Source organism: Bos javanicus, chromosome 6, assembly GCF_032452875.1.
Source record: "Bos javanicus breed banteng chromosome 6, ARS-OSU_banteng_1.0, whole genome shotgun sequence".
NCBI classification, from domain to species: Eukaryota; Metazoa; Chordata; class Mammalia; order Artiodactyla; family Bovidae; genus Bos; species Bos javanicus.
Window position 1 is genome coordinate 99,790,149 of NC_083873.1, and position 15,933 is coordinate 99,806,081.

Below are 15,933 nucleotides of genomic sequence, written 5' to 3' on the forward strand. Positions count from 1 at the left end.
GAAATTTACACACATTAAAGTAATACAAGCATTACAATGTCCTGTTCATCGGTTCTGGCAAAGAAAATAAAAGCTACTGTCAGCTTACAAGGAGAAGGATTTGTGTCTTTCTGATAGTAAGTCTTTTCTCTTAGCAACTTCCTCCTATTGTCAAACTCATGCTGAATTCTCAATGTACAAAAATTAGTCATGGAGAGATCATCTAGAGATTGAACTTAAAGCCCCGTTCCTTTCTACGAAGAGTCTTGGACCAGTTGATCTAAATCAGCGAGACTGAGTAGCGAGACTAAATCTGGAGACTCAGTAACCCAAAGCATACCTTAGCTTGATTATTTGGTGTCATTTCCAAACATTCTGTGTGTGTATATATACACACACAAATAAATCTATATTTCACTGGAAGATGTTAAAGTGCTTCACAAACAGCAGATACAGAACAAAGATTGGGGCTTCCCTGGTGGCTCAGTGGTACCAAGAACCTGCCTGCCAATGCAGGAGATGTGGGTTTAATCCCTGGGCTGGGAAGATACCCTGGAGGAGGAAATGGCAACCCACTCCAGTATTCTTGCCTGGGACATCAATGGCCAGAGAAACCTGGTGGGCTATAGCGCATGGGGTCGCAAAGAGTCGCACATGACTTGGCGACTAAAAAACAAGAATACAGATCACCAGGTTTCTGTCTGATGAAAGCCCGTTCTGAGGGGGTCTAGGGCATGGACTCTGGTCTGTCTCTGTGAATAGTTTACAAACATGATGTTGCACTGTCACTCACACGGAGCTGTTCAAGTGATGGGTGGCACTGAGGTGTGGCTCCCTGACTCACTGGACAGTGGACTCTTGGACCTGCTTTGTATTTTTCAGAATGGAAAGGCCAAGCCTCTGGTATTCTGGGAAGCTTGTAACTGTATGTATCGTGGGATGCGAAAGCTGACCATGAGACACTACCACTTGGGGCATTGCCTGATGAACCAGAGAACTCTGAGCCTGCCAGGCTGCTTTGCACACCAGATGGTTAAGACCACTTCTGACAGCAATGCCCGACCTCCGGCTCTTGCTCACCTTGGTTGATGTAAGTTTTCATAAGGATTAAAAAAAAAGAAACATGAAAATTACTGCAAAACTTAGAAAGTATTCAATACCGATTTGTGCTTCTGGACAGTCTTCCTGCATTTCGAGGACTTCAGCAGGCTCAGGGGCTGGTGTTTCAGGAACTTGCAAAAATTCCATTCTCCAAAACTGAATTTAAATAAGCATGGGAACAAAACAACACAATTGAACAGATTACAGAAACAATTTATGAGTTACTGCATGAAGATGGATTCTCAGGGTTACATAGGTAACCTGATTTCTCTTATTATGTACCGTCAGGTTTCCCTGTATCTTGAAAAATGTGGCAGGGACTGCTTACAAATTAAACAGTTCTCCCCAGACTGTGTTGCATGAGATGTCAGTGAGTTTTTCATAGTCAAGGGAAAAGGAATGGGGTCAAAGAGATTTCAGAAACACAGTTAAACTATGTACACTTCCTTATTTCCTACAAAACCCCTGTGAGCCTTGCATACACTGATACATACTTTACACCTCCAAGAAGGTGTACAGGAAGTAGGAGCCTCAGACATGTTTGGCTAGGGTGCTCTTCATGATGCCTCAGAGACGGAGTAATCTGGAATGCTGCTCTGCAGGCCTGCGGCTTTGGGGGTGTGCCCATAGTCTGAGAGTAGAGTGTGGCCGGGGAGTGGCCGATGGCTTCATTGTGTAGCTCTGCTTATGACTGTGATTACAAGGGCAGCAACCATCTGCTCTCTCCTTTTACAGAGCATAATTAAAGAAGGACATAAAGAAAAATCTCCCGAGAGAAACACCTAAGTATTAGACTAAAAAGGTAAACAGTCTGTGGATTCCATTTTTGGTAGAGGCCCAATGCATGAACGCATCGGCTTCCCTGGTGGCTCAGACAGTAGCGCTTCTGCCTACAATACGGGAGACCTGGGTTCGATCCCTGGGTTGGAAAGATCCCCTGGAGAAGGAAATGGCAACCCACTCCAGTACTCTTGCCTGGAAAAATCCCATGGACAGAGGAGCCTGGTAGGCTATAGTCCACGGGGTGGTGAAGAGTTGGACACAACTGAGTGATTTCACTTTCTTTTCAACACATGAAAACTAAGAAAAGGATAAATGGATCTAGGATTCAGTAAAATCGCCCAGGATCTGAGACAAGAAAGAAATGGATGATGTGAGGGCCCTGGAAGCATGATCGAGCTCTGTGATTCTCTGCAGAGAAGAGACGGTTCGCATTTTCCCTAAGAAGCCTTCTGACGGGCTGAAAGGCCAATACTTGGGCAGCTGACATTTCTAGCAATTGCAGCGTGACAGGGAAATGGTGTCTAAGTGATCCTGTGTCAAGTGGTCAATAGCACTAACACATCTGCTTAATGGGGGAAAAGAGGCCGAGTCACTGATGCTCCCCACGTCTGATAACCCAGTGGCCAAGGTCTACATCTGAGCGCGAGTTTGCTAAACAGCAGGACAACCTCCAGGTGTCTTCACCTGCGGACAGGTACAGAAGCTTCGAGTGAACCAGGGCAGCAAACACCCTGGAGCATGTGCTCACAGCGGACCTACCCGGACCACGCCATCCGAGTGTCCCGTGACGATGACGTTCTGCGTGTCCCACTCGTTCATCTCCGACACACAGCAACAGACGATCTGCTGGCTCCTGCCTGTGAATGTGTTCACACTCACGACGGGGTTCCCGTTTATGCTCCACACATGGATGTACGTGCCGGCGCAGGACACGATGTCCCCCTGAGATGGGGAAGAGAAACGTCACTCCCAGCAGAGGACACGCTCCTTTCAGAAGCAACCGAATCTTTGGTCTGGCTCTCGAGAACCACTGGTTCTAAGTGCTTTGACTAGTGACTGGGTAGTTTCTGAGGTAGCCTGGAATCCAGAGCTTGCTGACCTAGAAAAAAATGCCCTGAACAGAGGCCTCTTTAAGAGTTCAAGGTGGCATGAAGACTGGCCAAGGTGATCTGGTGGTGAAGGTGGAAGCCCTTTCACACACTCAGCAGAGCCCTGCTGCATTCTATGTCAAAGCTATCTGTAATCTGAGGAGGTGATAACCACTCTCTTACCTCTTACTGTTTACAAAATCTATACCTTCCACCAAGAGGTAGGAACCCACTTAATTTTATAAAATGAGCCCAATCACAAAAGCCACAGGGTAGAAGAGAAATCTGTTACTTTGGTGCAGCTGGGACTCTCCTTCAATAAATGAAAAGATGAAATCTTGGTAACACTGTAATATCCTATTACAAATGTGTATTCACAATAGAGAAGAAGAAAGCTAGTATGTAGGTCATTTCTTGGCACACTGAATAAACCCTAAGACTCCCTGAGCTGAGAAGTCAGTTTTTCATGAGTTCCAAAGATAGGGGGAAAAAAAAAATGAAGCTTTTCCTTCAAATTCTACCAGTTTGGTGAAAAAACAACCCACTTCTGTTAAAGGAACTAAGCTTCTTCCTGAAGCATCAATGGTGTGTCGGTTAGTGCGCTGGGCCCTTTAGACACCCCATAGCTTTTACACCATCCCAGGCAGCCTCTCGTATCCCTGAGATAGTCTGACAGGAGTGATGCTAGGTCTGACTTCAGAAATGATCTGGTGGATTTCAGTACAGCCAGTGGGCATAGGACAATGTACAGAAATTGGAAGATGGTCATCAAAAACAATAAATATGCCAGCAAATTTGGAAAACTCAGCAATGGCCAAGGACTGGAAAAGATCAGTTTTTATTCCAATCCCAAAGAAAGGCAGGGCCAAAGAATGCTCAAACTACTGCACAATTGCACTCATTTCACAAGCTAGCAAAGCAATTCTCAAAATTCTCCAGGCTAGGCTTCAACAGGATATTAACCGAGAACTTCCAGATGTTCAAGCTGGATTGAGAAAAGGCAGAGGAAGCAGAGATCACATTACCAGCTTCCACTGGATCATAGAAAAAGCAAGAGAACTTCAGAAAAACATCTACTTCTGCTTCACTGACTACGCTAAAGCCTTTGACTGTGTAAATCACAACAAACTGTGGAAAATTCTTCGAGATGGGAATACCAGACCACCTCTCCTACCTCCTGAAAAACCTGTATGTAGGTCAAGAAGCAACAGTTAGAACCAGACATGGAAAAATGGACTGGTTTCAAATTGGGAAAGGAGAACATCAAGGCTGTATATTGTCACCCTGCTTATTTAACTTCTATGTAGAGTACATCATGCAAAACGCTGGGCTGGATGAAACACAAGCTGAAATCAAGATTGCCAGAGAAATATCAACAACCTCAGAAATGCAAATGACACCACCCTTACGGTAGAAAGTGAAGAACTAAAGAGCCTCTTGATGAAAGTGAAAGAGGAGAGTGAAAAAGTTGGCTTAAAACTCAACATTCAAAAAACTAGGATCATGGCATCCAGTCCCATCACTTCATGGCAAACAGATGGGGAAACAATGGAAACAGTGACAGACTTTACTTTTTTGGGCTCCAAAATCACTGCAGATGGTGAATGCAGCCATGAAATTAAAAGATGCTTGCTCCTTGGAAAAAAAGCAATGGCCAACCTAGACAGCATATTAAAAAGCAGAGACATTAACTTTGCTGACAAAGGTGTATCTAGTCAAAGCTATGGTTCTTCCAGTAGTCATGTATGGATAAGAGAGTTGGACTATAAAGAAAGCTGAGTGCCAGAATTGATGCTTCTAAACTGTGGTGTTAGAGAAGACTCGTGAAAGTCCCTTGGACTGCAAGGAGATCCAACCAGTCCATCCTAAAAGAAATCAGTCCTGAATATTCATTGGAAGGACTGATGCTGAAGCTCCAATACTTCAGCCACCTTATGTGAACAGCTGACTCAATAGAAAAGACCCTGATGCTGGGAAATGATTGTGTGCAGGAGGAGAAGGGGATGACAGAGGACGAGATGGTTGGATGGCATCCCCGACTCAACGGACATGAGTTTGAGCAGGCTCTGGGAGACAGTGAAGGACAGGGAGGCCTGGCGTGCTGCAGTCCATGGGGTTGCAAAGAGTTGGGCATGACTGAGCAACTGAACAACAGCAACATCAAGAACAGAGGAAAGCCAGAAACGAAACAGCAGGACCCAGGCAAGAGAGAAGGTAAGGGAAGGCAGGCGTGACCCAGTGCTTTTCCAAACCACTGTCTATGCTGGTCTTGCTACTGTTCCTTCCCCTTCTCCCCCAGTTTACCAAGGTGGCAAGAACCAAACAAAAACCACAGTGAGCAAAGCACTGCTGTGTCTACCTCTGGATCAGCCCCTTGAACCACCTCTGACGACGAGTGTCAGCAACTGAGTTTTAATTAATGGGTTCAGGCTCTGTAGGAGATGGGAAGCTGCCACCCCATGATGTACTATGCAAGACATTCTGCAATTACTCCAGGGCGCCTCGATTAGAGTGCGTCTGAGCAAACCCTGTGGTTAGGTGGGTTGAGAGTAAGGAGAATTAAAGGGCAGCTGCAAGGCAGCTTATGCCCAAAGTGTAGACTGCACTAAGGCAGACTTGATGATGGCTATAAAACTGTAACAGAAATAGAAATCTTCTCATGAGTGCTGGAGATGACAAATGAGTCTTCAAAGGGAAACTAACATGTCCATAGTGTCCGCAGCAACTACTGCAGTCTAGTGAGTGGATGCTGGCCCCAGTGACAACTAACTAGAAATAAAATCCTCAGCATTTAAGAACAATCATAAAACAAAGTGCTTGAAATGGTGCAATTATGCATTTGACTCAGAGCAACACAGTGAAGATGAGAGTGGTTCTGCTGCACTGACATTTCCATAAACCTCCTCTTAGATGCCTTTGCAGGAGCAACCGAAGGTACTATTTTAAAAAACATTTTAGGCCTTTCAAATATATATGAAAACAAATTTGACTCTCTTATCCCCACAGGCTCCCCACTCATTCCTGACTGTGATTACTCGTATTATTATGAGACAATCTAAGTGACATTAACTGGCCTTCCCTGGTGGCTCAGTGGTAAAGAATCCACCTGCCAATGCAGGAGATGCAGGTTCTATCCCTGGCCCTGGGTCGGGAAGATCCCCTGGAGGAGGGCATGCAAGCCACTCCAGTATTCTTGCCTGGAGAATCCCCATGGACAGGAGCCTGGCGGCCTACAGTGCATGGGGTCACAAGAGAGTCAGACAAGACTTAGCAAGTCCACGGCGCAACTGCAAGTGCCATTAAGTAGCAATGAGTGAATTTCCTTTTCTTTTTTTTCTCTGAGTGACTGCAAGGTATTTGACTGAAAGTACAGTACTCAATATTCAGAATCTTCCGGTATAAATTAAAGATATGCCTCCTTTGAAAGGAAAGCTGCCCGTGGCTGATGGTATGACAAAGCTAGGACCACTCTGTGTCACTAGCGCGATGCCTGGTGGGGCTGACAGCAAGGGTGGGAGTGAATATTTACAGCCAGGAAGTGATGAGCTTGGGGGTTCTCATTAACTTGCACATGTGAGACTGACCTGCACATGTGAGAATTTGTGCCCTGGACACAGAGACCTCATTCTAAACCTACCCCGAATGTTCCCTGCTTCCCATCACCCAAACCAATGACTTTTTTCCCCCTCCTTGCCCAGTCTGCATGGAGGCTCCTATGCCAGCACATTTATTTTGTTCTGTTTCACTGTATTTTCGAGAGCCATTTTTTTTTCATACCTTTGGAATCTGTTGTGAAAACCGTTTTACAACAATTTTTCTCTTGTTTGGGTACCCAAATATTACTCTCCTCACTTTATAAATACTTTGAACATATTTCATCAAACTTCAACAATTTTAACAAATCCCACAAATTCCTTGCTTTTAAAAAAGCGCATTCTAGACTATTTTATTTTGAACCAAATCTTGCTCTTTGAAGTATGGCTGCAATGATTGGATTGTAAGACAGAACTGTTTCCTGGGTTACAAACTTTAATGTCCATTTGCTTTTGTAAACAGCATCTAAACCAGGTGGCTTTTATAAGACGCATGTCCATCAGCTTACAGAGTAGAGTGATTTTGTATTTATGCTGGCCAGAGCTACGTGTTCCTACACACAAACCAAGTGAGCAGTTTACAACTTACGGTTAATTCATTGATACACAGAGCAGACACGGGAGCCCGGTGGCCTCGGAGCTGGGTTAGGAATGACAGCTTGTTCAGGTCCCAGATGATGCAGGTTCGGTCTCGGGACCCGCTGACGATGATGTGATAGGCTAACGACGCGGTGGCACAGGTAACCGTATCCGTGTGGCCAAGTAAGGCCTAAAAGGGGAACAGATGAGACCAGGCTGATCACGGTGGCCATGTTCCTTACTGGACTCCAAAGAGCTGGGTGCGCTGCGAACCGAGAGGCTAGCAGGGAGCGCCTTGCGCAGCAGCGTCTGGAAGGCCCTCATTCTTCTCTCGCCACTGTCCCTGCTTCCCCTACCAGGGGTAAGAGACAAGTGTGGAGGACTCGGGAGACGCCACTCTCCATTAAAATCCTACCTCTCTCCTGGCCTCAGCCCAGGATCTCAGAAGGAAGGGAGACTTGCAGTTGCAACCCCGCTGGGGTTTTCTCACACTTCCCGTCTCCACATGGAGATGTATCGATCATAGTCCCCAAATTCAGAATTTAAACTCTGAATCTATTCTTTTCTGCTGTTGATTCCTCTAAGTCCATTCTACAGAACTACAATTGGATGTGTTTTTTAAAAATGTAAGTGTGTGGTTTTAACACGTGGTCCCAGGAAGATACAGGGAAAATGCAGCTCTGACGTGTCTGGTGAGCACCTGTTAGGAGCTGGACACACCTGGGTGTCTCCTGCACCTGAGAGGGACCTGTTCTCAAACCAGAATAAATACGTTTCTCTTTTGCTGGGATATGAAGAGAAACAGGATCCAGGGAAATGGTAGTGCAGGAAAACAAACATATTGAAGGAAAAGATTCAGATGACTGTTAGGAATTTCTAAGTATTTAGTATTTATCAAATTTTGGTGATGCACACACCCTTACTATGTACTTGGCAAACCCAAAAGGCTGTTCGAAGTGAGAAGTACTTGGCACTGAGGGGCTAACAGGCACGCTAGCTAGCTTTGAAGCCCATTTTCTAAATTGAAAATATCATAAGCAGGAGCGTTTGGACCAGCCAACTGCACTGAGAGCCTTGCACCTGCTCACGTGGAGACTGTGTCTCACAAGGACTCACCTTTAGACCCAGCAACCACTGAAGTTTCTGGACAATAGAGATGGTCACTGCAGTAAGCAAGAGGAGCTCAATTCTTTCTATAGGTATTGAAAACAGCACTGTTTGTCTGAGGCTAGTTTTAAAATAGCTTTGGAATCACACAGAACTGAATTTATATCCTGGCTTTACCACAAGGTGTGACGTGGGCCTGTGTCTTAAGTTCCCTAAGCTGTGGTTTTTCCAGGTGTTAATTAGCTCAGGCTGCTGATCGTCTTGTAGAAATGTTAGGACTGCAGTTTTACATTTTTTAAACTCCCAGCACAGTGCCCTGAACATGGCAGGTGTTCAGTAAATGGCAGATATTACTGTTACACTACTTTTAAAATTTGTTATCACAGAAAACACCTAGATGTAAACTCCATTAAAAAGAAACTTACAGTAGATTCACTTATAAATCAAATATTAAAAAGGTGATGGCTTCATGATAAAAGAATTCTTGCTTTGATTAAACATTTATGATAGAGTCAGCTCATAACAAGTGATCAAAAATACTTGTTAATAAAATCACCAATGGTTTTTCTGAATACATTTCATGAATTTGCCATGTTCTCAAGAATATTATACACGAAGAAACAGAAAAAACAAAAATCAACGACTTAATAGTATAGATAAGTGAAAAGCATCCAGAAAAGAAGTTATTATGAATCAAATTGCAAATATAACTGGTTTGCAAGAATTTAACCTATATATAACTCTGAAAAACATTGACATTACTTTAATATATTAAAAAAAAAACTATATCACCTAAAGATATCTTGCTTCAGATATTAAAAAAGGACAGCTTGGATCATCTTTAGAAATAGTATCCTCTGATTTTTCATTTATATTTTTTAAGATCCATTTCTAGCAAAAGAACACACATTTTTTGGTCTTGTCCATTAATGTCTAAATTGCCTTGGAATTAAGCAAGTTTTTCAGTTTCTCTAGAGCATGAGCGAGGGGGGTGGAACAGGTCCACCATTTCACATTCTGTTACCTGTTTGAGAGTGAGAGTCTTAGCCTTTTCTTTCGAGGTACTCATCTCCCAAACACACACCACCGTACTTGTTCCACCCGTGATGACTAGCTTGGGGTTGGGGCAGATCGCACAGAGAATCTGGCCCCACTCCGACAAACATTCATAAACAGTCACTGCCTGTAAAACAGAAGAGATGTGAGACACATGCCATTAAGCACTACAAGCTTCTGAGACACGACGAGCATACCAAATGAAAGTAACCTCTATTTGGGTCCCTCCTGGGCAAATACCTGTGTCCTGCAGGTACCTGCTGGGCTGGTTCCCTAAAGCTCTACTCTGAACTACACCCTACAGCCTCCTAACTATAGCTGGTGTCGAAAATCATAAGAAGAAGCACTTTGTTCATATTGGGGGTCTCCAGTTTCTCCAGTCAGGGAAAAAGATGTTCTGATTGTGTGACTGAAAATGACGTTTAGGTTGTGTGATACTATGTGAGATGCAGGGGGTGATCTGGTGAAAGGGTGCATCCGTGTAGCAGGTAGAAGGTAAAAGGAAACCGTGAGTGCTGCTGCTGATGACAATGTGACTGAACAGAACTGTGTTACAGACACAGACTGTGTCCCTCATGCATTCAGGAGAGGACTGTCAAGGGGCAAATATGACTCCAAAGGATCACTTAGGTATTGCCTCTCCAAGAGATGCTGATGGGACTCAAAATGGTAGCCGCAACTGCTTCTTAGGGGAAGGGCGGCAGGTTTTCTGCCAGCCATTGAAGAGTGCCGATATGGTAAGTGGGACAGTGACGCAAAAGGAGGCTCTTCTGGTTGGCAGAATACTGAACACCTGGTTGGCTAGGGCCCCCTGGAGGAGTTCTTGGAGTGGAAGGCAAACTGCTAGGTCCTGGTACACAACCTTCCAGGAGAGGCTTTTCTGCAGGAAACGTGACTCGCCCACTAGCTCCTCTATCCTCACGGGATGCAGTGAAGCTCTCCCTTCCTCTGGCCTGGGGAAAGCAGCTGAGAAGCCCTTGGCCTGAGCTGTCCCCACCCCCATGAGGCAGGATCTCCAGGCCACAGAAGAGCAGGATGACATAAGTGAGCAAGCAACAGTGCAAACCTTGTCTGACTCATAGGTCCCCAGCCTGCAGCTGAGGTCCGCGTAGCCCCAAGCGAAAGTCTTGTTCCAGGTTGGTGGGATAAGAACCTTATTCTGTTCTACCGCAAGAATGCCTTTGTCTGTACACACGATTTGTCCCACAGGCTCTTTGAGTTCTACAAAAAATAAATCAACATATTAGAACCAGTATAGGGAAAACTAACCTCCTTATCCCAGAGAGGAAGGTAGAGAGTGTTAGTTGTCTCCGACTCTTGTGACCCCCTGGACTATAGCCCACCAGGCTCCTCTGTTCGTGGGATTCTCCAGGCAAGAATACTGGAGTGGGAAGCCATTTCCTCCTCCAGGGTTATCTTCCCAACCCAGGGACCAAACTGGCGTCTCCTGCATCTCCTGCCTTGGTGGGCAGATTCTTCACCACTAAGGCCACTGGGGACGCCCACAGGGGAGGGGAGGTAAAGGGACCTCAAATATTCAGACAAATCAAGCATCTCGACACCCACGTAAACACAAAATGACCTGAGAAGGAACCAGGGTGTGGCTTTCGATGGAGTCTTCTGCAGACCCACTGGGCAGATGTCGACCCTGACTGGTGTCTCCAGCCTGCCTGGCTATGGACACTTGCTTGGGTTTGGCTCCCAGCCACCAGGCCCACCTTTTGATCCCGAGGACTGCCAGAGTGCTCTGGGATGCTCCCAGAACGCCACACAGACCTCCAAATGACCTAGGCCTTCAGCTCCACCCAGCCCTAGACTTCCTGAAGGAAGGCCAAGACCCCAGCCAGTGCTCCAGAGCCATCTCTGGGCAGTGGCTGGAGCTGGCACAGGGCAGAGTCTGTGGAATGAGACAGGCGGCAGAGAGCTGGGCACCCATCCAGACTTTGATGCTCCAGTTTTTGGATTTAAGTGACAACTTCAAGACTCTGCAAAACATTTTTTTTTTTTTTTTCATTCAAAGGGGAAAAAAATCTACTTGGAAAAGTAATTTAAAATAACTTATAATAACAGTAGATGAAAGAAGCTTTTAGTTGGCATGTTAAAAATACAAGTCTTCTTACTGCTATTTCTAAATTGGCAGAACATGTGTAAATGAAGATGGCAGAAGTTTTTCTACAAGTTGAATTATAAGATTTGGTATACTAGTTTTCAGTACCCTAGCAGAGAGGAGAACCTGTTGGGTTTCTTTCGGATGCAAAATCCAACAGGCAGAAAGAAGAGACGAGAAAAGGAAAAGGAGACTCTAACAAGTATTTGGTGGTTTTAGCACTTATTACAAATGACACTGTTGCTGAGAAGCAAATTTGTTATTGCTTAACTAGGATTATTAAACAGTCGTACAGAATCATCCATCAGAAGCTCATTCCCTGTCACTTTACCTTTTACAGGTGTTAGTGAAGGCCTCAGGTTGTCCAGATGATGAAAAAAGATCTTGTCACTGGCAGACCCTGGCGGGACGGAGGCCCCCGCATTGTCTCCGTTGAGTCGACTCCTCACTCGCTTGGGTGGATGAGGTTTTTTAAATAACTGGTAAGACAGAAGACAACACGTTTTATAATGAAAGCTAACATTTATTAATCAGCCCTTTTATTTGCCAGATATTTTGTTGCTATTTCACTTAAGCTTCACAACAGCCATTAGGTATCACATTATCACATTTTATACTTGACGAAAGAGATTTAAAGAGGCTCAGAAGGTTGCCATCTGAGATCTCATACCTCAGTAAGTGGGGACAAGACTCGGATACTCAAGTTTGGGTTACCATCAAGCTCTATGCTACACTGATTTCATGATAATTTTTCAAAAGTAAATTAATCTCTTCAAATAACAGTCAGTTGAAAATTATTTTTCAGTGATGTTTAAAAACGAACCCATATTTTACAGACCGATACCGTTCTGGGCAATGGAGAGCAGGCAGCCATTCTAACTGGGTTACATCTGGCGCCAACACAGGCTTTATGGATGTGACATCATTCCTATCTCATTTAGGTGCTACTAATTTGCTCAGTATGAATACGGTTGCCTTCTTTTTACTTTGTGATGATGTAAAAGAAAAAAAGATCTTTGTCATTTCTGTTTAGTATTTCTAAGGGATTGAAAAGTATTAATGTACATTTAAGATGACTGCTTTTCAAATACTGTACATTTTCTAAATAGGCAGAGTCATTCCTGTTTGAAAACTGATATTTGAGGAAGATATTTGGAAAATCTTAAGATGAAATGAGATTTAGAATCACCACAACACCATCACAGTCTATTTATTTGACATTTTGAGTTTCCAGGAGAAAAAAACAGGAAAAAATATGTTTATAAAGATACACATCTGAGGCTCCCAAAGCTTTAAAGATGTAATTCCCATTTTATCTACATACACGGCATAGGATCAGAGTTCATTTCTTTCTTTTTTTTTTCTTCAGTGATTCCAGGTTTAATCAAGGGTGGGGAAGGCGCTGCATGGCTGCTTAGAGAGGCCCCATAGCAGCCAGCAGCCTGGGCCCCACGCGGAGCATCTACTTCTTATTCTTCAGAGACTAGACTCCGAAGCTGTATTAAAATACCCACATACTTTCAAATATGTTCATGAATGAACCTTTACTGAAGACCTTTATGAGGTACCTGAGGATAAAGCAGGCCAGGCAAGCATATATAAGGATAAATTAACATGACGACGACAAAGCTTAGCTATTTTGAGGGACGGTTACACTTGGAAGTACTCTCCATTAGTTCCTGGAATGTCCTAGAAATATGTTAGTATCCAAACCCTATCTCCCAGACTATCTGCCTCTTAAACTCAAAAGTGGGGCAAAAATCCTGCAACAGTGCATATCTGTTTCCCAGAAGGTTATGAAAAATGGTTCCTGCACATGTAACCCTCAAAGAAGGGAAAGGCTTAACTAAGGTTCTTCTGGTGTGATTCCAGCTCATCAACAAATGTTTCACTTTAGAAGTAAACCTGGTTCCTGCACTGGGGGATCAGATTGCACTGTGAGTGGTGGAGTCACAGGCTGTCCACTGTCTATCGTGGCTTTTCCATAAACAAAGACTTGTCATTGTTCTGTGTTTCCAGCTGTCAACTGTGGAAACCTCAAAGTCAGTTAACCTACAAAAAGGGAGTCCAGGAGAGATCTTGAACAGAGAAGGACAGCCAGGGTCAAAATGAAGAGGCCAGGGCACTTGGGGGAAAGGCAGTGGTCTTAACAGCCAGCAACGCGAGGCTTCTCCACCGTGTTGTGGTTTCTTCTGGCACATCTTGCCCTCCTCGTGGGCCCGGAACAATGGGGATAAAGGATGAGATGAATTCCCTTAGTGACTCAAAAGGAGGCTCTTCTGGTTTGCAGAAACACTGAATACCTGGTTGGCTAGGGCTTCCTGGAGGAATTCTTTGAGTGCAAGGCAAAGTGCTAGCCTCTGGTACACAACCTTCCGAGAGGCTTTTCCACAGGAAACGTGATTTGCCCACTAGCTCCTCTATCCTGATCGGATGTGGTGAAGCTCTCCCTTCCTCTGGGTTGTGGAGGAGCAGCTGAGAAGCCAGTTTCCTGCCGAATCTCATGTGGGGACAAGAAAGCATGCCCTGCCACTAGTCTGTCAAGGAAAATCCTCTTTGACTAACAAAATTTCTATTTTTCTGGACTGTAAAAGGGAGGAGAATGTAATAATCTAGGGACCCACTGCAACTACTGGGCAATATTCACGGTTCTTAATTAAAAACTTGGTCCAAAGTTAATTACTATATGGTCATCTACCATCCATAGATATATTGTTCAGTCGCTAAGTTATGTGTGACTCTTCCATGGACTAGGTCCGTGGGATTCTCCAGGCAAGAATACTGGAGGGGCTGCCATTTTCTCCTCCAGGGGATCTTCCCGACCCAAGGATGGAACCTGCGTCTCCTGCATTGGCAGGCAGATTCTTTACCACCGAGTCACTGGGGAAGCCCACAGACATAAGACAGAGCTTAAAAAATGTAATAGAAAATATCAACGATAAGGAAAAAACAGCCATACCTGTTTAGGGATCTGCCCAAAGTTATTAATGAACCCTATGGTGGCTGTTTCCTTGAGGGGGTCATTTATGTTGTAGATATCCACTTGACCCTCATAGAAAAGGTGATGGAAGACGTTTACAGCTTCTACTGCGGCAGGACCTTGCTGCTTATAGCCGAAGATTAAGTCGATCCACTCATGCAGATGGGCACTCACGTAGTCACATTCCAGAGCCTGCAATTTCAAAACACAGGTTCAGTCACTGGCTGACTTGTATTACTAACTTGGAAAGTAAAAGGAGTGACCACTGGCCAACTGGAACTAAAATAACTAAGAATCATACAAATAACATTAGTGACTTAAACATGTGGGGAACACATTGCTCAGGGTCCTCTCTTTGTTCTGTGGTCAGTGACCCAGTGAAACCTCAGTTCCAATGCAAAGTGCACTCCCATTACCTCACGGTGCACCCGGATGAATTCTCGTGGGTCTCCTTTTGCCCAGGGTGGAAGGATAACATCTCCAAGTTTGGTGCCGTTTTGTTTACAGCCTGTGAAATTAGATACATTAACAAGAAAGTAAAAGAGTGAGATAAATAGTAACATCCTATGAAAGTAACAGACAAATAGTGGGTTAGATTCATTACCAGAACTATACAGTTTTACCACTAGAAAGGACCCGCAGAGATCATCTACTCTGGTATTTCCCCAAAATTCCTCCTTAGAGAGATTTACTGAGCATTCACAAAACTGTGGGGCTCCCACAGTCAAAGGGCTTCAGGAAATGCTGAGCTATGCAAGGTTAAACATGTTTCTTTTCTGCAAGGCTCCTCCGAGGTACTGCTCTTCTCTAGGAAGGGTATTAGATACAACATTTCTGACATTTAATTGATCACAGGACTCCTTCATGAAGCATTTTATGGGGTTACTGTTTTGAGTTTGGAAGAAACTGCCCAAACCAACACAAGCCCCTTAAGACTGCTCATCTGCAAGACCATTAACAATTTCTCTGAAGAGTACATGTAGGCTTTCCCAGAATGCTTAAAGCTTAGTGAGTCAACAGCAGTGGCCAAGCACTCAATCTCTTTTCTGGATGTTTTGACAAAATTCTGCATTCACATGGAAAAGGTTGCTGAAAGAATACCTAACTCCTCAAGCCAATTTTAGTCTGAATTCTATTTTGGCCTAAGAGGACATAAAAGTATGAGTCATCCAGAAATATTTGCAATACATGTGGTTTCTCATACTTCTGATTCTTAAATTCTTGAGAGAATGCTGTAGAACCCACATGTATTTTGCTGTAAGGATTCTCACTAAAAAAATGAAAGTAAAATCTGAAACAATGTAACTTTTTGGTGACTATTGTATCATTTAACAGAAAAAACACTTGGAAAGACTATAGGACCACCTGGCAGAAAAAAAAAATCAAGTTATGATAATTCATAACCATGTCATATTTATTCCACACAAACTGTTATTTTAAGTCACAGCCAGATAATCCCTAAAACAGTAAAGGACGCATTTACTATAAGATCTACTGACAGCAAAACTCGGATTGGCATCTGAGGAAGTGGGTTCTGTTTCTTCTTTCGAAAAGGTAACT

The 15,933-nt window shown here is 44.1% G+C and overlaps 1 protein-coding gene across 8 annotated transcripts in view; it reads right to left on the bottom strand.

The window, feature by feature from the left end:
• Positions 1-15,933, bottom strand: part of WDFY3 (WD repeat and FYVE domain containing 3) — a 284,092-nt gene that overhangs the window by 10,379 nt on the left and 257,780 nt on the right. For all 8 annotated transcript variants that reach the window (XM_061420694.1, XM_061420690.1, XM_061420695.1 and 5 more), the window contains 8 exons: positions 14,790-14,881; positions 14,353-14,565; positions 11,725-11,872; positions 10,353-10,507; positions 9,255-9,413; positions 7,134-7,313; positions 2,623-2,805; positions 1,140-1,236 (listed from right to left, as the gene is read on the bottom strand). In XM_061420694.1, coding sequence (XP_061276678.1) covers positions 1,140-1,236; positions 2,623-2,805; positions 7,134-7,313; positions 9,255-9,413; positions 10,353-10,507; positions 11,725-11,872; positions 14,353-14,565; positions 14,790-14,881 — 1,227 coding nt within the window. The remainder of the gene's footprint in view (positions 1-1,139; positions 1,237-2,622; positions 2,806-7,133; positions 7,314-9,254; positions 9,414-10,352; positions 10,508-11,724; positions 11,873-14,352; positions 14,566-14,789; positions 14,882-15,933) is intronic.